A 24,704-nucleotide genomic window follows, 5' to 3' on the forward strand; every position below is an offset into this window, starting at 1 on the left:
GCCACTCGCTGGGCTGAGGCCCGCGGGGACTCCTTGCGCTGCGCCCTCGGACCTAATTAGAGATTGCCCAGACCACTGTCTGCCTGCAGCTTTCCCCGGGACCCTCGGCTGCCCCAACCCAGTCGGCCGCCCAGGGAGCTAGGGTCCTGAGGATCCTAGGTGATGGTTCCGATCATTGTTCTTCGTCTGCTGGCGTTGTCCGCTCTTACAAAAATACAGAAAGTAGTCAGTCCCTACCCTGACCTACTGGGGTCGGTATTGCGTTTCCTGCCTTTTTATGGCGAGCAACCCGAGGCCAGAGCTTCAGTGATTTTCCCAGACTCCAGGATGGAAAGTTGGGTCTGAGGTCGGACGCGCAGGCTTCGGAGGCCGGAGATCACCAGCGTGTCCTGCGGGTCCGAGGTGGGCCACGCCGCCGGCAGGGCGTCGGAGAAGCGTCTAGACTGGTAGCCCTGGCCACCCCTCCTCCATCTCTCCGCAGACCACTGCGCGCATCTGGCTCGGGTGGAGAGAGCTTAAGGCGGAGACGCGCCCGCGTCGTCTTCGGTGCCACTGGCCCCCTTTCTGCGACACTCCACATTCTACTGTTTCTTCTGTCGCCTACGCCTCCACGGCCTGCTTCTCAGATTGCATTGCAGACTTTCGGGGTCTCCGCGTGTCTTTTAGGAGTTCCCCGTGGTCCCAGGTCTGCTCACCCTCTGGGGGAGCTAATTCACTCCTGTGGCTGCTAGTGTATCCGCGCACAGGTAATTCCTTAAGGAAACCCATAGCCCGGCCACCCTTGTGTCCAGCCCATTTCTGCGTCTGGCAGATGTACTTCGACCTGTCCGCAACTGAACGCGGCAACTTCGACTCAAACTAGCCTGGCCCGAGTTATCTTATGAGCGAAACCGAAGCCATCCTTGAGATTGCTCTTTCATCCCTGCGTATCTTGGTGGTTGAACTGTGTCCTCTCCACTGGTCTTCCTGACTATTCTGTTCTCTCATCTAGATTTTACCCTGCAGTGTGCTCATTCTAAAACCCCCAGTACCCATCCAGGGCCTGTCAGGATCAGGCCTTCACAATCTGGCCCTAAGCTCACCCTGTGTTGCACATCATGGGACTGGGAACTCCCGGAGATCTGAGATCAGTTTACCCAACATCGAACACTTGTTAGGTGCTGAGACATGGGATGGACTGTAACAGTATCCTGAGATTGGATTACAGCCCAAGGTGGTGGGCCAGAGGGACAGAACGAGCTTCAGTCCGGGGAGGCCCTTAGAGAAGGAATTGCAACCATTGATAGTCCCTGCATCCACCATCTAAACAAGCTCACAGCATCAGCTAATTGTTGAATTAATATGAAGAAAATGTTTTTAATTGTACTTGGTGACAAAAATTGTTTGCATACGACATTAATGTTTTAAGACTTTCCTTTCTCTTTTTGATTCCCTACCCCACTTCCCCAAGATCAGATCTTGAGGCAGGTATCAGAGCAATTCAGGTAGTGAAACTGCAGTCATCTTTCTTCTTTAAGTTACCTGCCAGCTGGTCAGCTGTTTTAAGGTTACTTCCTCCTGATCACTTCTTTTCATTCCATGGCAAGCACTCCCTGGGATTAATGGAAACATCCTCTTAACTGGCCTTACTGCCTCTAGTCTACTCCCACTCTAGTCCCTCCTGAAAATGACTAAGTGGATCTTCCTAATGTGTTTCTTTGATTAGTCTTCAGTGGCTCTCCACTCCTGACCAAATTAAGTTCAGGCTCTCATTGCTATGGACCCAGCTTACCTTTCAATTTTCCTACTTCCTTCCTTTATATATCCAGGCCTTGGGCTTTCCTGACTCAAGCAGCAGCGACCATTTTCCCTCTCATCTATTAAAATCCTAGTTACGCTTCACAGCCTGAGTCAGGTAGGACTGGGTAAAACAAAGGACAGGAGTTTTTGAATTACTGAGGCCAAGTGCTCCCACCTGAATACAGAGATCATAATCCTCATATGAAGTCATGGTATAAAGCAAGTAACATTTGCTAATGATCTTGGCAGTTATCTTTCCCTCCCGTCTAATCAGCATTCATTGAACAAGAGTACCTTCAGTGTCCCCCCAAACAGATTCTGAAGTTCACACAAATTATAGTTTATGTAAAAATTTATTTGACCAAAATGTAGAAAAAGTGATACTATTACATATGATACAGTTGCAAGAATCTAAATGGAAAGTGTGGGTTTTATTCAATTGCACAATTTGCTAGTGTACCTTCTGGGTAGTGTGATGCTTAATAAATAGGAGTGAGGGGTAGAGGACTTGGATAAGCTAGAAGCAGGGTGATTTTATCAGAATTGTAAACTTGAGTTGGCCCCCACACTGCCGGGGAATGTGGAATGTTTCAGCTCTGAGATGTTAACCAAGAAAGCAGAAATATAACGAAGCCAAAATGTGCAGCCCTGCCTACAAAATACTCCATATCCAGTTTAATCAGGAGTTTCTTGGTCTTTTATTAACTTGGTCCTGAAGAAGGACTTAAAGTCCTACATAAGTAAATCTTCAGTTTGCCATTCCCTGAAGTATAAAGGAGATGAAGCTAGGCCGATTACTTTATCTCTACTTTGCTGTCAGAGAGGCCCCTTCCGCCCAGTATTTGTTAACAAATGCTCAGTTATTGAAGGCTAGTGGTCTTCTTGATAGGACTTCTCTGAATAAGACTGAATTCTACCACATTCATTCCTGCTGAGGAGATGGTCTCAGATCACAGCAGACAAGCACAGGTCATTACTGGAATAAGCTATCTGCTCCTCAGAGAACAACTTTAGAATGAAAGGAACATGAAGAAGAGCCTAACATCAAGGATCTATCCAGAAAATATTGGGGTAATATGATTATGTCCTGAGCATTCTCATGCTGACTGCTCAGAAGATGTTTGTTCTGCATGGTAGAGTGTGGGAAAGAGCCAAGATGATTAGGTTAATCTGTCTATGGTTTAAGACTTCCACAAAGCCAGCCCCCTCCCCGTGGCCTTTTTTTTTTTTTTTTCCCTCTGGATGGAAAATCCCTACCCATATTTTAATGTGATGGTCCCTGGTTACCTGTCATGTGACCAACAGTGGCCCAGAAAGTTATACATTCTTTAGCCTTCTAAGCTGACCCATGACTAGATACTGGAGTTGTTTTTGAAAAGTATAGGGTTGTCTATTTTCCCAGGAACCAAATGCCCTCAGTCTTAAGAGAGTATGCTCAATATAAAATACCCTGCCTACCTTATGAATAAATGCAACTTAAGGATAAAAATAGAGCTGAAAAAGCTGGTGCCTTTTGAAAAAAGGAAGGAATTAGATTTAACTGGTGCACAAAGCTTCTCTGATACAAAATATTTGGTCATATATTCATAATTTGCTTGACATTTCCAGCAAAGCGAAGATTTCAATGGCAAAAGAAACTTCTTACAAGAGAAGAGAAAGACACGGAGCTCTGGAGTTTCTGTTGGAACAAGACTCTTCTGTTTTGGTTATATACAGTTAAGTTCGTTTAGTGTCTGATCCAGTGTCTGATGTAAGCCCACATTCTCTTCTTTGGCCTGGGCAAGTTTTTCTGGTGAGGATTAAGAGTAGGGGAAAAAGAAATTAATAAGCATCTTTGTTAAGGAGGAAAAGGTTTCTAAACTCCACAAACTGTCACAGTGAAGTCATAACAGAGAAAGTACTTAACATTTTAATTATTGCAGAATACCACGGAATAACAGATTAAGTATCAAATATGGGAGTCAGGGTTGTAAGATAAAACTACAGAGTCTTCAATTAAATTTGAATTTCAAGTAAGCAACAAATACTTTTTTAGGACAAGTATATCCCAAATGTTGCATGAGATACACTTATGCCAAAAAATTACTCATTGCCTATCTGAAATTCAAATTTAACTGGGTGTCCTATGTTTTAATTTGTTAAATCTGGCAATCTAGAGTTGGAACACCTGGACTTAGACCCCAGTAGTACCACTGAAATATACCGTTTAACCTTGCTAAGTCTCGGTTTCCCCATCTGTCAAGGATATGAACCGCAATATGGGGCATGCAGATTACCATAAGGAACAAATGAGAGGTGCTTCAGAACTCAGGAAGTGCTCCGCACATAAAACATAGTCGTAGATACAGGAAACAGTACATCCCCCACCTAGGATCAGTTAATTAGCCTATAGTAGGAAATTATAATCCCGAAATCCATTTTTTCTTCGGAGGTTTTGGGAACGGCCATTGAAATTCCAAACATAATCATCTTATTGTGTCTGTGCATTCATAGCCATGGAGTCAAACCTCAGATAAATGCAGCGTGACTGAAAATCTAAGTCAGACTACAGGTGAGTTATTAAGTGACCAGGCTGATAAAATAAATTTTCAAAAACCGAAAAAGTGAGATGCCATTTAGGGCTAGGCACAACAGCAATCAAGACAGAACTGGTTTGCCGTGAGTGATGGCCGATAAGAGGCGAGGCCAAAAATCATTAAAACACTGGAGGAAAGCAAAATGCCTCATAAACTGTGATAGGATCAGCTTGGAAATTTTCAGAAAGAAAAAAAAATGACTGCAGAGATGGCAATCTTTCAACTAGAACGGCTCAACCTTTCATCTCACGAGGCACTGAAATATACCAGGTCTCCCTATAATCGGGCAGATTCTGTGAAAGAAAAGCACAGCGAACAACGTGGGCCTGACTAATGTGGATGGACAGTATCCACTCCGTGGTCTCCCCTACGCCTCACGGACGGAGCCACCACTTGTGTTTTGCAGAAAAGCTAAGCTGCTTGTGCAAGGTCCCAGAGGGCTGAGATTCAAACCCAGGTCTCCCCACTACAAATCCTGACCACATGTCACCTTGCCACTTGGATTCCCTGGCATCAATTTTGTATTAGATCTAAGAGAAAACAAAACAAAACAAAAAACGCCTTTCCCTTAAGGTATCAATTGTCCTCGAGAAGTGTGACAGGCCCCTAGACCGTCAACAGGTGGTCGGAGGTCACGTTAGCCCAAATCTCTGTAAATGAAGTTCCACTTAGGGGCTTAGTTAAGTGGAATGACTGGATAAGTAGGGCTGCAGTTATTTCAAAGGGTGGAGGCCACCTACATCTGGAAAAATCCCAGGAACAAATATAGTGAGCAAACAAAAAAACACCCACCCCTTCATAGCCCAACGTTTCCACAGTCCTGAGTATGGCCATGTCGGCGGGGGGGGGGGGGGGGGGGGGAGTGGTTTATGCAAGAGTTCACGGTGGATGGGAGTTAGGAAACCGGGGAGAGGCTGAGGTTGGAAGGCTGTGAATAGTTGGAGGGAGATGGATTTGGGAGGCATGAATATAGAGAACTGGGACAGAGGTTCCCACCTGAATAAAATTACAGGATGAGGAAAAATAAAGCTACAGTGACCAAAAATTGTTGCTCTAATTGGAGATCTCCATGCTGCTCTCAGGTTCACGGAGGGGGAGGGGTGGGCAGTCTAGAAGACACGCGTGGACATCAAAATGGCAGTGCTTCTGGGATAATTTATGGTGGTGGTGGTGGTGGTGGTAGTGGGGTGCAGGGGACAGTAGATAAAATATTTAAAATTTGGCTTCTTGTGGAAAAATCTACGAGCTTTCGGTCAGTATATACATTATCTCTTAATACCTACAGGCTAACTTTAAGAACTCTCACCAAACCAAAGCAAGGTTCTTGATTCGAGTTAAATTTAAGTATGAGGAGATAGCTGTTACCATCTCAGGCAACTCTGGAACTCGGGAATGAATCATCTCTTTCTGACTTTCCAGCAGCTTCCACCCCCTTTCCCTGCTAATGGGATGCGTTTTCATCCCTTGTGTAGTTGTTTTCTAAGGGCAGAGGATAGAGGTGAGGCTCACTGGTGAACTTCCTCCCAAGACCCAGGGCTAGATAGATATTCCACGCACAGTGAAGACACCGGGAACCCCGGACACCACTCTCAGAGGGTAACACAGAAAACAAATGCGAAAAGGAAGAAAAAGGAGACCAGAATGCCACTGCCGCTTTTTGGAAACCGTAAGTCAAACTCCATTCAAGACGAGCCTCTCTTTAGACAGAGGCCTGCCAGTTTTTTGCAAGTTCTGCTGACTCTATCAAGCTCCTTAAGGGGCTGGATGAGTCCCCATTCAAAAACAATTTCTATTTAAGGAAAAACTGCTATTGGCGTGCAGATATAGTTAGCTAGCACATTTTTGAGAGCTCATGCCAAATTGGCTTTTGTTTTCATACAGGCACAAAGCATCACGTGGGCATCATTTTCCTTTTGAAATGAGCTCCCCATCTGAACCACCCACTTTCTGTTGTAGCCACCGTCAAGGGCATCACAACTACGGCTCAAAAGCGGCAAGTGAAGGAAATGAAAATGAGGGTCTGGGCACAAGGAGCGCCTGTCTTTATTTCAGTCACACAGTCACAGACACAGCAGAGGAAGGCTTGAAAGACCAAACCAGGAGGCAGGAAATGAGCTTCTAGAAGCCCACGGGAAGTGTAGGCACCACAGTGAGAAGGCCAACTTCGGTACTGCTAAGACATAGGATGGCACCCCAGCTCCCTCTTAGAGAGACGTCATGTCGTTGAGAGCATGATCCAGTTCCTCGCTGATAGCTTTGTACTTGAGCTTCTGAGCATATAGCTCGTCTAGAGGGCGGAGGTCCCCAGGGAGAGAGTTCAGAGAAGAGATACAGGGAACAGAACGAGAGGGTCGGAATGGAGTGCCACAGATGAACAATGAGAGGGAGAAAAAAAAAAGTGAGAAAACAAAGTATGAACCAGAAGAAAGTTGTGTCTTACGTAAAACAGATGAGGAAGCAAAAGACTGACAGAGTGGTTGCTAAGTGGTTTGAGGCTCTGCGGGGAATCAGCCATAAGAAACCTTTAAAAGAAGGGGGACTAGAAATGGACACAGCTTCTACCCCCAACCCTCTGCCCCAGGTTATTTCTGACTTGCAGTGATGTCACCCAGTCCAAAGGTTATACTTTGGGTATTTTCCCTTATACGGAAACCTCGCCTCCCAAACCAAATACTGGGACACATGGTCTGAGGAATAAGGCTGGCACCCTTTCTGAGTGAGACAGACGGTTTTAGGAGATTTTTTGTTTGAATCCAAAGATACTAGAATTTCCTGCTTATTTTATAAAGAACACGGGACAGAATTCCTTTTTTTTTTTCTTTTTTTCTTTTTACAGTTGGAACTCTTCAAGAGATTCTGGGCTATGTGGGCACCAGACTTGCAGACAGGAGTCTTTATTCAGTCTCTACATTCTCTGTATTCAGTTTTCTCCTACTGTGATAAGCTCTGAGCTCTCTGGGAGAGAGCTTCTGTAAAAATGGAAGGCATTTTAAAAATGCAAGGCATCTCTCAGGAATGAGCACATTGAAGGAAATTCTAAAGGCTTTTTCAAACAAAATCAGCCATATTTGGGTCTCTGTATTCATACGTGGAGCCAATTAAGCTGAGAGCTTTTACTTCCTGAAAAACAGCCACCCTGGTCTGCATCGGACTTGCACTGTCCTGTTCCAGTGCTCCAGACCTCCAGATGGGCCCTCACTCTGTACTGCACTTTCCTAGGGTGAACAAAGCCCAGCTCAGCCCTCCATAGACTCCTCCCCCCCGGCAGCGGACTGTCACAAAGCTGGAGGCAGAGCAAGCGTAAGCAGATGGCAGTTTCATACCTTCCAGGTCATCAATTGTCTTTTCTAGTTTTGCAACCGTTCTTTCTGCAAATTCAGCCCGGGTCTCAGCCTAGAAGGAAAGAGAGGCCTCACTATGAGGGCTTCGAGACCAGCCTCGAGAGAAAATGGAACTAGCAAGGCATGATCGCACTCACCTCTTTCAGTTTGTCGGACAAAAGTTTGATTTCTTCTTCATATTTATCCTCCTTTTCAGAATACTGTGGGAGAAACCAAAACCGTACTTTAAAAAAAAAAAAAAAAAAAAAAAGAGGACAAAAAAAAACAAAACAAAACACACAGAAGAAGGTAAGTTCTCTGTTCCTTAGAGAAAAGCAGGTGCTTGAAGCACTATGAACGTGGCCAAGAAGCAAAGTGGAGGTGGCACCTTTCCAGGTAGAAGCAATGGGCCCAACACTCCAGAGGATCTGCACAGGAGGCCTCTGGGGTGGCACCGAGCTGAAGGTCGGGGCTGCATAACTTGAGATGACACTGTGATGAGGACGGAGCAGAGAGCTGAATGGAAACACGTGCCACGTGGGGTCCTCCGCAGCCAGCCTGATGTTTCCAAGCCCGCTCCCCACCACCTTTCCCAAACACGTTCCATGCACTCTCTAGTCTCCCAGCCTTAGGCCCCCTGCCAAGCACAGGATGTTCCATCCCCCGCTGACTACCTATCAGAAATGATTTTTGTCTTGCAGGGTTCAACTCAGATTAGTATATATATATATATAGTATATATGTACTATATATAGCGATTTTACGGCCGCTCCCTAGCTGGCTAGATATCCTCAATCCCATTTTACAGATGAGGAGGAGAGTCACAGACAGGTTAAGTCATTGGTCGGGGGTCCCATGGCTATGAAGTGACCACACCATGACTGACTGGAACCGGACTCTGGAATCTGAGCTCCAGGCCTTCTTCCTGCTTTACAGCCCTGTAAATGCCACCTCCTCGTGACACATTCCCCAGCTTTCCAAGGTCCCTCTGTTGAAGTCTCCAAGCACGTTATCACTGGATCAGCGTCTTCTACTCAACTACATTCTGAGCCTTGCAGAGCAGAAGCCATATTATCACTGTAAGGTCTACCCCCACGGCCTACGACCGCATTTGGCATGCCCACGTGAGCTAATGAGGCATGCACGTGAGAGCCACGTCACATATCCTCGTATCCCTGTGAATACTAATGACATAGCTCTAAACAAGACAGATACAGTCTCCGTTCCTAAACTTGCCATCTAGCAAGGAAGGCATGTCCTTAATTAACTAGGACAAATGTGATCAGCCATCATGATAGGAAAAGAAGTAGTGGGGCTATAAGTCGGGAAACCCCTAACCTGGGTGTTCAATGCACCTGGCCCGCAACAGGAGGTGGGGGGAGGGAGGAAGCGGGGACAGCGAATCCACGGGGCGGGCCACGGGGCAGGCCACAGAAGAAGGCATACATTGCTCCTCACGTGCTTCTCTCTGGTAATGACTGCTTTGGGGACTATTTCAATCCCAAAAGCCCAAATCTGCGTCTCCTATCTGCTGCCCGGCCTTTTAGAGTGTATTTCTGGAGGATTCTAGGGATTCATCTGAGAGTGAGGCTCTGTACACAGTTAGGCTCAGGTCTCCCTAAGAGGAGGCTGACCAGGTAGGAATCTCACATTCCCTGTACACCCTCCTTGACGGTGGAGATAAAAGACGGTGCATGGGGTACCTGGGTGGCTCAGTGGGTTAAAGCCTCTGCCTTCGGCTCAGGTCATGATCCCGGGGTCCTTGGATCGGGCCCCGCATCCGGCTCCCTGCTCAGCAGAGAGCCTGCTTCCCACCCCCCAACCCCGCCTGCCTCTCTGCCTACTTGTGATCTCTGCCTGTCAAAAAAATAAATGAAATCTTTAAAAAAAAAAAAAAAAAAAAAAGACGGTACAAAGACTACACAGAAGAAGGAACTGTAGCCACTGGACGTCCCTTTTTGTTGGGGGCGGAAAACCCTGCTGCTGGGCACCAAAGCCACCGTTATCAAACAGAAGTCAGCTCCCTGACGCCCCGGCTCGAACTCCCGTGCACCATGAGGGGAAGGAAAAGAAAGCCCAGCAAATCGCCAGCACCAAACCGACCACCAACCTTTTCAGATGCGGCCTCGAGTGACTTCAGATTGTTGGTGACATTCTTGAGCTCTTCTTCTAGGTCACCACATTTCCTGCGCAGACACAAAAGAAATTTATGTCCTATCCCCCCGCTTAGAGCAGACAATTCCCCTGAAAGCTTTCAAGCAGAGGAATCCACGCTGCCTAGGGCCCCCGGAAGGAATGTGGGGAAAAATGTTAATGGCTTCTTGCTGAGCTGTAGTGCTGTGTCCTTATCCAGACCCCACGGTGCCTGGCAAATAGGCCGAGGAGTGTTTGGAAGATTTGTGTAAAGTGCTCCTGGGCTCTCGCCAAGGGTGAGGCAACGGGGACTTGTGAAATCTGTGACTCAGGAGGCTACCTGCGGAAGGTGTAAGGAACAAATGGAACGCAGGAGGCCGGGAGACAGCAATTGGTTTGCAGCCGATGCTCCAGGATGCAAGCTCTGAATGGATCTGCGAGACTGTACACAGTACAGTTTCTTGTCTTGCAGGGTTCAACTCAGATTAGTATATATATATATAGCATATATATACTAATGGAAACTCTCTCGGCATCTTGGGATGCTCCATGGAGCTGGATCCCTCATCCAAGGCCGAGGGGGGAGAGGCTTTTTGTGTGTTTGGAGCTTGCGGGACTGTGGGCTGGCTTTTCACTTCCCGCCTGCCACGCCCACCCAGGAAGGCGTCCCAGGCGAACGATGACATCAAGACAAGGCAGAAACCACTGACAGGGAAGCCCGCTTTCTGCAGGGAAGTGTTCCTTTAAGAAGGCACAGCCTCCTGAGAGATACCCTCTCTGGGAGAATGGGACTTCCGGGCTTCTCTGCTAGGGCCTGTCTCCGGGCTATTTCCCAATACCTCTGTGGGACGGGCGAGCACGTAGGCAGTGCTTCCCAGGGCAGTGAGAACAAAAGGACACTCTCTTGTCAGCCACGGCGGCAAAGGGGGAGGGCTCAGCTGGGAGTCCCAGGTGCCCATTCACTTGAGCAGAGGCCTTGAAGAGTCAGTCAATTCCCGACATGACAGCTCCAAGCCGGGTCCCCTCTCCATCCTGCGCTGGCACTCACAGTTCAGACACCTCGGCACGCTCCTCCGCCCGCTCCAGCTCGCCCTCCAGGATGACCAATTTACGAGCCACCTGCAGACGGAAAGGATCGACTGAGACCCAACAACCGCATGTAGGAGGATGCCGCCCCCTGACCCTTAAAGACGGCAAAGCCGCGCCCAGATCATCTGCAAGCACCTGGGCCTCAGGAATGAGGCAGGCGGCAGGGGAAGCAGGGGAAGCCGACCACGGAGGCCAGCAGAAAAGCCACTGAGCTTTCATGGTCTGAAGACCCACGATTCCCAATTTCAGCCGAAACACCCAGCTGTGGGACAAAAAGTGATCCGATCCATCGGTTTCTCCACTAAGTTAGACAAGTGTCGCAGAATTCCCCAGGCCCTGCTGGCGTTGTGGAAGATACGGCTTCCAGCAGCTGTGTCTGGAAGAACAGATGTGGACGCAGAAGGACAGCTGAACTAACCCAAAGCTTCCTTTAGGCGGCCCCGGGCTCTCCCTATCACAGCTCCGTTTCCTCCCCACTTCCTGCGGCCGCCCTCTGCCAGCCCCACTCACCTCCTCGTATTTGCGGTCGGCCTCCTCAGCGATGTGCTTGGCCTCTTTGAGCTGCATCTCCTGTATCTCCATCTTCTCCTCGTCTTTCATGGCCCGGTTTTCTATCACCTTCATTCCCCTGCAAGGAGCAACCTCGTCATTACCTCCGCACACGGGTGACCGCTCGTCACACACCTCCACGCGGCGGCTCGTCCAAACTCCTCTCCAAGAGCCATGCTCCGAAGAGGAAGCCGTAGAGCGGCGCTTTCACTTCCCCTTCCCCTTCGACTTCACAGCTGCCCTATGAGGCACACCGTCCCCACTTGACAGAGGAAGAAACGGAAGCACAGAGAGGCCAAGTAACTTGCTCAGGGTTGCGAAGCTCATACGTGGCAGAGCTGGGATTCAGACCCTGGTGATCTGGCTCCAGGGTCCGTGCTCCCGTCCTATACGGCCTCTCGCTAACTAGTACTGACAAGTACTTGTACCGTGACAGTTACCGCGTGGGCCAGCCTGGCTGTGGGAATGATGGATTCTACTGCACTGGGGGAGAAGGTGTGTACGGATCACGGCAGGCTTTCCAGAAGGGTACACAGGGAACCACAGGAGGGTTTTAGAAGCAGGAGGGAATGGAAACCAGAAAGATGAAGGGACTGCCGTGGGGAGACCAGGTAAGAGGCAGGTACCCACAAGGTGAGGGGTAAGGAGGAGCTGAACCGAAGTGGACAGGTCAAGTCTGGAGAGGACAGTGTCTGGGGATGGCTGGATATCTACAGGGCAGCTGGCTTTGGCCTGCACTGCTTGGAATGCACGAGTAAGACCAGATACCTCCCAAGAGGCCAACCCAGGATAACGTACTGATGTATGTCATGCTTGCCCAGACTGGAGGACCATACACGTCTTGTTGCTTAATAAATACGTCACTAGCATCCCCCGCTCACAGTCAAGACACCTTCACACCTGTACAAAGCCTTAACCTCAGCACAGGAGCAAGCTTGGGAAACCTTTGCAACAACTGGAAAGACCCAGGTGAGTTGCCCAACCCAACGTGAGGGGCAGTGGAAGGACTCGAATCCAGACCTCCAGTTCCCAAGCAGAGAATTCTTTCTACCAAAACTAGCTGTCTCCTAACAAGGGCATCACCAAAGGGCTCTTGTGGTACGACACAGAGACGTGAGGGGCCTTCCCAGGCTTTCTGGGTTCGGTGAGGTCCTAGAGGTGAGATGTCTGGCCAGCCCGGTCTGCCCATGAATACGGGCAGCAACTAATCCAGGCCCCAGGCACAGCCAAGAGCAACTTGTGATGACCAGGAAGCATCTGCTGGGCTGATGCCCACCCCAGTACAGACTGTTCCACGCTGCACAGGAAGAAATGTCCCGCATGGGCAACTGGCAAAGTCAGCCTCCAAGATTCCCGGGTTGGTTTTTCATCTCACCAGAGCATAATCAGAAATTAATCCTTCAGAGGAGCTTACACCAGGAACCGGTGGCGAAATGAGAGTCCTGGTGTGATTGCCGGCTACATACACAATGACCACTGGCCGGGCCCACACTGTCCCCACACAAGGAGCCCATTTACCACCACCACACAGAGACGGCTGATTCTGTGAATGACACAATCTGCCCTCAGTCCTCCAGAGCCTGTGCCAAGGCATGAATTATCCTGCGCCCGAGGACGCAGCATCCCGCCGGAGGCCCGAAGGCAGAGTGCATGCCCCTGAGGTGAGGAGTGCTATCAATTCCCAGTTGACTAATGGTGCTGCTCTGCGAGTGTCCCTGACATACAGTTGTCACTGTCCAGCTGCCTTAACGATCGATCATCCATTCAGATGCCCCATTCAAAGTTTCCATCTCCCGACCCCCTCTCCCTTCACCTGGAACTTGATACTCTGAGAACACCAGCGAGACGCACAGCAGCTCTCAGAGAATCCGCGAAGCAGCCGTCTGCAAATGGGTGGCCAGGGACAATTGTCCTTGCAGGCTTACATTGACCCATTTGTCAATTTTCTCTACCTGTTGGGAGTTCTCCTACAGTCCATCCTGGCTCCGGGAGGTCAGCCACCTGGCGCCACGCCCACTTCTGAGAAGCACCCGCCGATGCCTCCAAGCCTGAAGCATCCTTACCTCTCGCTCTCATCCGCGGCCTTTTCGGCCTCCTCCAGCTTCTGCAGGGCCGTGGCCAGTCGCTCCTGGGCCCTGTCCAGCTCCTCCTCAACAAGCTGGATGCGTCGATTGAGAGCTGCCACATCCCCTTCGGCCTGGGGAGGTCAGAGGCGCAGATAGGTTAAGAAGTGAAAGGCTACCCCAGCATCCCGAAGTCGCATGGCATCCTTCCCTCTATTGACATGCTTCCCGCATCTCCCTCTGCCCGAGAAAGTCCACCCAAGAATGCAGGCAGAAAGGAATTCATGCTCTCATCTGGAGAACATGAATTTTCCATATGATCTTCCTCCGAAAATGTCTGGGAACTTCCACCATTCAACGACAAAGGTGTATATCCCAGTAGAAGACAGGCAGTCAAGTCAACATGAAGAGTGCCTGGGAGAAGACAGTGCTGGCCTCTCTGGGATTCCTAGAGAACTGGGCCACCAAGCGCCCTGACTTACTATGGCATATAAAAATCTCTGCTCCCAGTCACCTCAACAGTAAGATAAATTTAAGAGTATGGAACCCTCAGTTAAATGTTGGCCACACAACGTGTGGGCAAGGGGGACAGCACCCTCAGAACACCACCCTGAACTAAGCCTGGCCCAGAGAGGATGGGACAAAAAGATTTAAGTAAGCAGAGAAAAGAAAACTTGGTTATGGAAGGGAAGCAATGTCTGAATGGTGATACTGGCTTTTTAAGGTATCTGCACCTACAAGGAAGGTAATAAGGCGGCGGACATAAAAGCAGGATCTCCGGGCTCAAAAAGCGCTTGGTCAGAAACCCCGTTTTGCCGATTTGTAGCCGAGTCGCATTGGGCAGGCTGCTTCACTGCTCTGAGTGCCCCCAACCCAGCCCCAGCACGGGGGAGACAGTAACTGAGGGTGTGGCATTGCACCTGCCAGGTAGGAAGTCCCATGATTTCACCCATTTAATCCTCCAGTATTTTACAACGGGAAGCGGAGAGGTCCAGCTAGGGGCAGTCGTTCCATTTAGTGTCACAGAACTGGTGAGAAAACAGCTTCAGGAACCCCAGCCCACAGCTCTTCCCCGGCTGAGTCTATCCTGCGGAGTCCTGTGGGGGCTCTGAGGTCAGCCACCCTCAACAAGAAATAGTGAGGAGTTGGTGAAATTTGACTCAACCGAGGGAAGATGTGTAAAGCTACACTGGCTTCTTCCCATCGAGACAATCTCTGAGTTGGGGGAGGCCATAAAAATTAGTAGGAAACCACTTCCTCCCCCGCCCCCTGAATTTATACAGAAAAAAAAAAAAAAAAAACAAAACAAAAACCAAAAAACACACAACAACAAAAAAAAAACAGGAGTTAAAGAATGAGACCAGAGATGCTGAAAAACTCAGTGACTCAGTGTGCTCAGCTCCAGGGTCTTAAGCAGCAGATGGAGGGAAAACTCTCACAGGTGTTTCTGATCGCCACTTCCTCTGAAACACCAATCTGGAGACTACATGAAAACCACCGATGAACTATTTTAAGAAATTCACCCACTCCTGCCAACGAGTGGGTGCCTTTTATTCTTTTTAATAACACAAATTTTAACTCCTTCAGCAACAGGGGCAGGAATTGATTTCCCCTCTCCCCCAATAGTACATTTAGCAAAACTGCCTAACCAACACCACTACCTAATTCTGGAACATTTCCATCACCCCACTGCCCCCAAGAAACCCCATCCCCATTAGCAGTCAAGGTATTGATTTTTAAGATCATACAAAAAGGTGCTTTATTCATGAGTTGTCTTTAAAAAAATGAAAGTGGGTCTATCCTTCTGTGGGGAATTCTGAATCCTGATAACCACGCTCTGGCACATTCTCAACTGTCTGGAATTGAAAGAATGCTGATACACATGACTATATCCGTGCATACATATATATATGTATTTTTGAAAAACTGCTAGTCACTGCTAGTCATTTTGGGCTCCGCCCCTTCCTGCAATCAAAGCTTCTACACTCTACAAAGGATTTCCCTTATAAGGTAAAAGAGGCTTGCTAGATACATGTGGCAAAGGAACAGGAAGATGTCGGTTAATCACACAAAAATCTAAACGAAACCAGCTGTCGGGAGGCAGACCCAGAAGTCTGCCACACGCCGGCTCTTGGCTTTCTCCACAAGAGACTAAGAAAGGGTTTTTTTTTCCTCCCTCTCTGGGCTCAGTTCCTTTGCCTGAGTACTTTCTTCAGACTTCCCCATTCTGACCAAGAGGAGCATGCTTTGAAAAGCAAACTTTTTAAGAAGTCCACAACTTTCCAAAAACATCCTTCCTCCCCACTGGACTGTCCTACTCCTAAGTCTTGGCTTGAGGCTGAGGGTCATTTTTAAGCAGAAGTAATTGTCCTCCAGCGAGATGACTTGGGATGAGATCAGAGGGAGTGCTCTGCCGGTTCCTTGTGTGAAAGAGGCCAAACCAGCTACTGTTTGAGGCTTGCACAGGTTTCTGGGGCCTCCTCACGCCAGAGCGGCCCTGACAGACCAAATGCTTCCACTCAGGCCAAGACAGGGGCGGTGTTGGGGCTCTTCTCCAGACTTGTCAACACCCAGGGCATCTTTTCCACTTCTGGGATCCCCACCCTCAGCCTCAACACTCCAGCCTTCCAGGGCCCTGGGGCTTCACGGTCTCCCCCAACTTTCTTGCACACCCAGGGCCCTTCTCCCAGCAAATCCTTATTCTATAATAATAAATGCTCGACTTCCATTTTGAAGCCTACCCCAAGAGGGAAGGGGGGCTGCTCCCCTCTCCTGCTCCCACAACAGAACACTGAACCCCTCTGCAATGCTATCCAGCCTTATTTGTACCCCTCACGCCCGTTAGACTGTGAGCTCGTCTAAGGTGACTGGGAGGAGGAAAAACAGCCATGAATTGAGCACCTACTATGCCCCATTACTCCCCAGACCCTCCCAGCTATCATAGGGGGTCGGCACTATTGTCACGGCTGCTTTACAAATGGGGAGACACGGCGCTAGGGGTTAAGTACCAAGTGGTAGGAGACGGCGTTAGAATGCGGGTCTCTCCCCAGCCCCAGGAGTTGCCACCCTGTGTCCTGCCCCAAGGGGCAGTCCGAGGACGGAGGGAGGGCGAAGAGAGCCCTCCTCCATCGGCCCCATTATCTGTCTCAGGCCGCGCAGCATGGAGCTGAGGCACACCAGACCGTGTTGGGTCGAGGACCCGAGCTAACATTCCCAAGTTCTTATGGAGAAAGGCGGGGTCCCGCGGCCGTCGCTCGGCGGTCGTTCCCGCGGGGACCAGCTGGGGAGGGAAAGGCCGGCCGCTCCGGGCTGAACTTCCGCCCCCCCGCCAGGAGCAGACACGTCGCCGCCGCGCCCCTGGGAACAGCTGGGAAAGTTCAGCTGGAGCCGGGAAGCCGCGTAAGAGGGGAGAAAGTGCGACGCCCCCCCTCCCCGAGTCCGCGTCGGCTAGTCCAACCCCAGACAATGGAAGCTCAATGTTTCCACTCTCACTTCCCGCTCCAAGGTCCAGTCGCCCCCCACCCCCCCCCCCACCCCTCCCGCCCAGGACCCCGGCGCCAGCCCGGAGTCAGAGGGCAGTGCGGCGCCCCACACAACCCCCTCCCCACTCCAGGATCCTGCGTCCTCCTCGGCCCCATCCCCCCATTACCCGCTGGGCCGGCCACGCCCGATCCGGATGCGGCGCCCCCTCCCCCGTCCCAAGCTGGGGAAAGAGGATGACCGCGGAGAAAGGGGGTCTCAGCCCGCCCGCGGGAGGGGGCTGCGGGTCCGCGATCGGGGAGCCGCCAGGCCAAAGCGCACGAAGGCGGGCTAATGGGGAACCCGGGGAAACCCGGTAGCGGCCGCCCAGAGCGGGCGGGGAGCGCGGGAAGCGGGCGGCGCGGGGAGAAGGGGAGAAAGGAGCGCGCGCTGGGCCGGGGGATGCCGGGGCGCGGGACCCGGGACCCGGGCGCGGGCTCTCACTTTCTCGCGCCTCTCGCGCTCGCCGTCCAGCTCCCGCTGCAGGCCCTGCGCGCGGTCCTCCGCCTCGTCCGCCTGCTGCTGCAAGGCCTGGATCTTGCGTTTCACCGCCTCCAGGGAGTTGAGGCCGGCCATGGCGCGGGGGCGCGGAGGCGCACGCAGCGGGCGGCGGGCAGCGGCGGGCGCTCGGCTCGGCTCGGCTCGGCTCCGGCGAAAGCTGCACCAGCCGCGCCCCGGCCCCCGAGCCTTTGCCTGCGCCGGGGCCGCCCCCGCCTCTCCCCGCCCCCGGCCGGGCCGCCGTCGGGGCGATGAGGTCACCCGGCCCGGCCGCCGACGTCAGCACCGCTGGGGGAGGGCCTGACGTCGGCACCGCTGGCCACAGCTGCTGGAAAGTGCCCCTTTTCGGGACTTATTTGGAGAAAGCGCCGGGAGGCACCGCCTTCTCCTCTTCCTCCTCCTCTTCCTCCGGCGCTGCCCGCCCGCCCGGCCCCGGGGCTCCCGCCTGGCCCAGCCGCGGGCGCCCCCATTACTGCGCACGTACGTCGGAGGCTTTCTTTTCCGTGAGCTCCAGCTTCTCCTGGGCGTCTTTCAGGTCCTCGGAGTATTTGTCCAGCTCATCCTCCGTGCCCTTCAGCTTCTTCTGGAGGTGCGTCAGCTCCTCTTCCACCTGGGGACAGATGGGGGGACGTGTCAGCCTGGGGCCCACGTACCCGTGGCGCTGGGGCGTCTCCTACATTGACAAGAGCCCTCTGTCTCTCTGGGCCTCAGTTGCCTCATCTGCAAAACAGGGATAACCATACTGTGCACCCCTCAAATGCCCCCGGTTTATATGATTTTCACCTTCTTCCCATCTCTTGGGATCAGCTGTGTATGGTTATCTTTGTGGGGCGGGGGGGGGGGGTGTCCCGGATACTCTTCCAGAATCGATTGCGGCTTTTGGGAAACAAGTCCCTACACGCTTCCCAGAAACACATTTCAGTTTTGCATCCCAGTTTCAGGGGTGCGGGCTCCTGGGGATCCTGAGCTAAGCAGAAATAGGAGTCTTATACTCTGGGCCCAGACCTTCCCCCAAACCCCAGCCTGTCCCTCTCTAGTCCTGCCTCCTACACTGGCAGCCAGAGAAACTTTCTAAATGTATGCTTGCCCTGCTCCTGCCTTGAACTGCCATGGCTCCCCATTACCCAAGAGAGTGGTTCCCTGACTTTCCCACAAAATACTCTGAAAGTTTGGGGCACCCGGTGGGGGTGAGGGTGGGGGGCGCTCAGTAGGTTAAGCCTCAGATTCTTCATTTTGGCTCAGGTCATGATCTCAGGGTCATGAACTCAGGGTAGTGAGATGGAGCCCCTAGTCCGGCTGGCGCTGTGTGGAGCCTACTTAAGATTCTCTCTCTCTCTCTCTCTCTCCCTATACCTCTGCCCCTTGCCCCCACCCCTGTCCCATGCTCGGTCTCAAACAAAATAAAACAAAACAAAAACTCTGAAAGGCTGAAGGGCTCAGGCCTGTCCCTCTCCTGTACTTGGGGGGCCTGGTTAGAAGAGAGCTAACCCTCAAAGACCACTTTCTTTGAAGGCTAAGGTTAAATCTTTAAAATTACCGCACATCTGGCTTATATTCATTTTAATAAAAATGTCCCCCACATTCTCTAGGTTTTCAGTTATGTTTATCCTGGGAGCCTTGCCCCTCTCTTGGCCTTCCTAGCTTGAAGAGCTCAGATCTATAGGATACAATCCACAGACCCCCTCACCTCTCCAACACCCTCCTCTGTACTGGTCAAGAGTCAGTTCAGGAAGCCTTCTCTGTCACCTCCAGGCTCCCTCCCCTGGCCTGAATTCTGGTCCAAGCTGGGTCAGTCCAGCTCATGTTTTTATCTGACTTGTGTCTCTGGTAGTTTGACCCCCTGGTTCAGTCCATGCTCCCAGCGTGAGCAAGCAGCCCTCCCTGGAGCCCTGCTTCATCCTCCTGCTTCCCTTTCCCAGCAGGAAGCCCAGAGAGGTCAACTGACTTTCTCCAAGATCCCCCCACCGCCGCACAGGTCGGAACCCACTTCTGAACACACCCTTGTGCCAGTCTTGCTTTCCTTCGTCCCCTTCTGACTTCCCTCTTTTCTCTAACTTCCTGAAGAAGGTATGTTCTAGAAGCTGATGTGGCTTCTAGGTCAAGTTCTGAATCTGATCTGGGTTACACACTCACCCTAGATGAAGTGCAAAATGTGCCAGATGCTCTGTGTGTGTGTGTGTGTGTGTGTGCGTGTGTGTTTGTCCCTGTGCTAAATCTTTGTTTTGTTTTGTTTTAAGATTTATTTATTTGAGAGAGAGAGAGCGCGCGCATAGGTGGGAGGGGCACAGGGAGAAGGAGAGAGAATTCTAAGCAGATTCCACCTTGAGTGCAGAGCCCAACATGGGGATCGATCACAGAACCCTGAGAACACAACCTGAGCCAAAACCAAGAGTCTGATGCTTAACCAAGTGCACCACCCAGGTGTCTCCCCATGCAAATTCTTAAAAGGCCTCCTGTCCTGTCTTCAAGGCCACTGAGTGTCCTACTGCTAAGCTAGGGGGTGGGGAGGGGAGTGGGGATTCAGAGGAGAAGGAGGGTGACAACAGCTCAAGCCTATGTCAGGCTCCCCAAGGCCTGATCTTGACCTTACTAGGCAGTAAGTCTAGATACCTGGCTCCAAATCCCAGCTGTATGACCCCTTTTCTGGCCTCAGTCTAATCATCTGTAAAATGGGAACCTTGTCGTGGTGATTTCTGAGTTCTCCAGCAGCTGCCGTGAAACTTCTGCCTTAACCAAGAAAATGAGCCAGTTTCCTTAAAGGCAGGTCAGCGTGACCCAGTGTTCACCTGACATCCTTCTGGAAGGATCTGTGGGGTACAGCATTTACTAGGTGCCAACTCTGTGCCCAGCACAGTGCTGTCTTAACATGACAGAGTGAGAGCAAGTTCTGCGGCTTTGGGCTCATCCAGGTGTAAAGATGGGTGGGTTTTTCATGACATTTTCCGGCAAGGTTTGGCCAACAAGGGGTGGGGACTGGGATCACGTGGTGCAGGGGCCATGAAGCATTTAGAAAGTGCCAGGCACATGACACATACCATCTCACTGAAGCTGCATGTCACAGAATGGTAAACTGAGTCCTAACATGAGAAAGGGACTTGCCCCTGGCCATACAGACAGGGGATTTGAATCCTCATCAGACTGATTCCAAAGCTGGTTCGCCTGACTTCTAGGTTACACATGCCCGCTGCTCACTGACTTCCCACTGACCTTCCACACCCAGCAACAATGCCCACTCCCCCCGGGGAAGCCCGCCCTGCTGCCCTGGGCAGAGCCTCACCATGGCCTTGGACCTCCGCCCTGCCCCCCCACCCCAATCCCTGTCCCTCCCTTTGGCCCAGCCCTGTCTGCTGAGGCAGGGAGCGTCCCTCCATGTTTGGCTCTCTCTCTCCCAGCCTGCACTTCTCCAGAGTTGGGCCAGGCTGAGGTCACCCTGAGCCAAGCCCCAGCATCACCCAGTATGGGGCTAGGCTCAGTCCTCACCAAAGAAGTCCAGGGAAAGTTTGCACAATGAATTAGTGACACACCCCACAGCCTTCAGTGGTTGAAGCCAGGTACGAAAAATTGATAAGACTGACACATATCGGGTTCCTTGCCCCGGCTCTGGACCTGGCTCTGGTCTCTGACAAGTCACTTCCTTCTCTGGGCCTCAGTTTTCCTGCCTGTAAAATGGCTGGGAAGGTCATGGACTGCACACCTTAGTCCCGGTAAATGGGGCCTGAGGACAGGGCTGAGGCAGGATGTGGGGTCAAAGGCCAGTTGTGGCGGATGTCACTGCCCTGGGAGGGGCGCGGGCAGGAAGTGGGAGGGCTGGGCCTCCTGGTCCTGTTTCCACACTGGACAAACAGGGCCTAGAATGGAGACTTTGCTGTGGGGTCCCCAAGGGGCAGGCTGGCTCCAGGACCCACACTCTGGCCTCCTGAAGTGTGAGGCACTCATGGCATCCTGCCTCCGTTCCTAGGCGGGACAGGCCATTGGCCCCTTTGGAATGTGGCCTCTGCTTTGGGCCTCTGGAATCTTGGGTTCCATGCCTGGCCATCAGAAGGTAGCCCATGCCCCCATGTCACAGATAAGGAGACTGAGGGTTCAGAGAGAAGCAGCAATATGTCCTGAGTCAAAGTTAGAAGATCCAGCCTGGATTCAAGCACAAGTCCACCCCAGGGGGTGACTTCATGGGAAAACAAGAACAGAATGAAACCCCAGCTGGAGGCCAGAAAATCTGTCCCTGCCTTTTTGGCCTTACTAGGGGGGCTGAAGGCTTTGAGAAGCCTTCCCTTTTGAATGTGTGTCTGCCTTGGGAGACTGTATCAGTCACTCACAACTTAGTGAAAATTAGAGCCATAAACTTGCTTTTCTCTGAATCCCTAGCTGAGCCTCTCGTGGCCGGGGTCGAAGAGTGAATGGAAGTGGGCAGCTCGGGCGGCACAAGATGGGTGTCTGCGTCTGCCAGGGAGGAAGGAGGAAGGGAGTGTGGCAGGGAGTGCTGGGGTGGGGCTGGCCTCCGAGAATGTGTCACGGGCTCTCAGGGAAGCCCTGGGATGCTGGGGGATGGGGAGGCCCACTGGGGAAGTAGGGCGGAGGGCGGGGAGGAAATAATCCTGCTTTTATTGAGTGCTTACTCTGCGCTGGGCCCAGGACAAGGGCTCCACCTGCAGTCACCTCTAATCCTTCCATGGCCGTGAGGGAAGCCCTGCTGTCACTTTCCTATCTCAAACATGGGGCCACTGAGGCCCAGACCCGTGAAGACCTTTGCTCCATGGGGCTCAGTGCCCCAGCTGTGAACACAGCCAGTCTGAGCTCAGAGCCTGATCTTTTTACCATCCAAGCTGGCCTGGCATATGGGCTGGGCTGGGCTAAGGCACAGAATGTCGCTGTCCTGGGCGGTTCCCACGGTTTATCCGAGACCCTGACGTTCCTGAGGGTTGGGTGGTTAACCCTAAGGGGTGCCAATGAGTCCTGTGGGGGGCAGGGTGCTACAGAGAGAGCAGAACCCCCTTCCTTCCTCCCACTGGCTGATCTAGCCACCCAGACAGCTGACTTCTGCTCTGCTCCAGACCATGGCCTTGGGACTGCCTAGCCCAGGCCTCTGCCCACCAGTTGCATTAGCCTCCGGTGTACCCAGTTTCCGGAGCCTTCTTCAAACTTGTCTCCAGAGCTCTAGGTCCAAGGCCTCCGCCTGCCACTAGCACATCTGGGCTCCTGGCAGGGTTGGCAGGGGCACCAGAGATATGCAGGGATGCACTGAGATCCTCAGGTTCACCCCCAAATCTCCAACTGCCCCAGTCCTGACTCTCACGCAGTTGCCCCAGCAGCCGGACACAGCTGGCCCCACACTCGGCCACCCTTCCGGCACAGTCCCACCTGGGTCTGTCCTGACACGGGGACAGGGTACCCACACTCACACACAGCTCGGCACTGCCACCCTCACCACTACACACACGCGCACATGTGTACATGTGTGCACAGGTACCTGGGCACTGCCACACTCACCTGGACACTAAGGTACACACACACACACACACACACACACACACACACTCTGCAAGAACAATCACCTGACAAGCACACACATGCCAGTACAAGTACACTCACTTCGACACACACTTGCTCACCCTGACACACACATTCCATTGCTGCCATGTCAGCTTTGGCATCAGCACACACACACACACACCACTAGCCTCTCCTCGCTACACACAGGCCCACAGTGATACCAGCACCGACGCCCTCGCAAACGCCCGAACACATCCAGACTCCGCATCCCCACTTTCCAACAAGCACGCACTCGTGCCTCGGTCTGCACACACTCATTGTCACAGACACCTTTACCCTTCTGCGCTCTGTCCAGCCCAAACACGCACACACATGCGCACCACCTGTGCACACACAGAATGTCCAAGCACACAAATATACTCTCAGACACGGCATCAACCAAACACCCCATCTAGTACACACACCCCACGCTCATCCGCTCATCCCAACACCCCTACATGCACTCCAGCTTGCACACACATCCAGGCGCTCACAAACACCTCTCCTTTGCCCGAACGTGCTCACTTACTCTCTCTCGCTCTCTCTCACTTTGCTCATCCTGGCGCTGTGGGGTGATGGTTGCCTCTCTCTCCCAGCTCAGGGACGCTGGAAAAACAATGGTCCCCTCACTCTCAGCCAGAGTGTCACCTGGTCCCTGCCCTGACTCCAGGCACCAAGGTTTCTGGAACTCCCACCTTGGATCCCAGAGCCTGGCGTCTGGGGCAGGGGTAGCCCGGAGAGGGCACTGGGCAGCCAGACCTGGCCTGGCGGACGGCCCCTCACCTGCTTGCACTTCTCCTCGGCGGCTTTCTTGTCGGACTCGGCCTGCTCTGCCCGGTCGATGGCGTTCTCCTTGTCCAGCTTCAGCATCTGCATCTTCTTCTTGATGGCCTCCATGGCTGGGCGGTGGGGCGCGGGCACAGAGGGCTCTGCGGAGGGGACTGCTTGACGGGCCGGGCCGAGTGAGCAGCCAGGTGGGGGTGAGGCCCTTATAGGCTCCCGGGCGCACCGCCCCGCTGCCAGGCGAGACCTGGAGGAGGCCCAAGCCCAGGCCGCCGCCGGGCCAGCCGCCACTCGCTTGCTCAGGAGGACTTGGCCAGCTCACCGGCCGCCCGCAGCCTTCGCCTTATTTGGGCCTAGGATTTTCTCAAAGGGAAAAAAAAAAAAAAAAAAAAAGAAAAGAAAAAGAAAAAGCCCAACCCGTTTCCATTTTTAACCTGGTGACAGAGGTCCCTGGTGGGCATGTGGACATAGCTCTGGCTCAGGAGGAGGATCCTGGTGGCCTTTCAGCCGGCCTCAATTTCCCCATCTGTGCTGGGGAGCACAGAAGAGGGCTTGGGTGTGGGTGTAGCGTAGGGGTGAGGTGGGGTGAGGAGGCACCCGTCCTCCCCTCTCCTCCCCTCTGGTCTTGCCTCCATTTTCCGCTCTGTCCCAGGGGCTCCCTGGGTTACCCCCCTCTTTCTGGTGAGTCTCTGACTCATCATCTTCTCCCTCCATCTCTTTTCTGATGAGTGTCCCTCTGTCCCTCTCTGTTTCTGTCTGTCTCTCTCCATCTCTCTGTACCTGTCTCTGTGTCTCTCCACCTTTCCATGTGTTAATTTCCCCGTCTCCCCGTCTCTTTTGGTCTTGTTCTCTTGGACTCTCTCTGT

The 24,704-nt window shown here is 52.3% G+C and overlaps 1 protein-coding gene across 3 annotated transcripts; it reads right to left on the reverse strand.

The window, feature by feature from the left end:
- Positions 1 to 2,113: 2,113 nt before the first annotated feature.
- Positions 2,114 to 24,244, reverse strand: TPM4 (tropomyosin 4). 3 transcript variants are annotated; one of them, XM_082710790.1, is made up of 9 exons: positions 23,839 to 24,244; positions 18,011 to 18,136; positions 13,510 to 13,643; positions 11,408 to 11,525; positions 10,857 to 10,927; positions 9,786 to 9,861; positions 7,834 to 7,896; positions 7,679 to 7,748; positions 2,114 to 3,568 (listed from the first exon to the last, which is right to left on the reverse strand). In XM_082710790.1, exons 1-9 carry the CDS (start codon positions 23,950 to 23,952, stop codon positions 3,486 to 3,488), a joined length of 855 nt encoding a protein of 284 aa, XP_082566916.1. In that variant the 5' UTR covers positions 23,953 to 24,244; the 3' UTR covers positions 2,114 to 3,485. The 3 variants fall into 3 exon arrangements, with proteins under 3 accessions (XP_082566916.1, XP_082566917.1, XP_082566918.1); XM_082710792.1 differs by lacking the exon at positions 2,114 to 3,568 and adding an exon at positions 3,663 to 6,642 and having other exon boundaries at positions 23,839 to 24,018; XM_082710791.1 differs by lacking the exons at positions 18,011 to 18,136; positions 23,839 to 24,244 and adding an exon at positions 17,473 to 17,752.
- Positions 24,245 to 24,704: the final 460 nt, after the last annotated feature.

The sequence above is a fragment of the Mustela nivalis genome (genome assembly GCF_964662115.1).
Source record: "Mustela nivalis genome assembly, chromosome: 1".
Classification (NCBI taxonomy): domain Eukaryota; kingdom Metazoa; phylum Chordata; class Mammalia; order Carnivora; family Mustelidae; genus Mustela; species Mustela nivalis.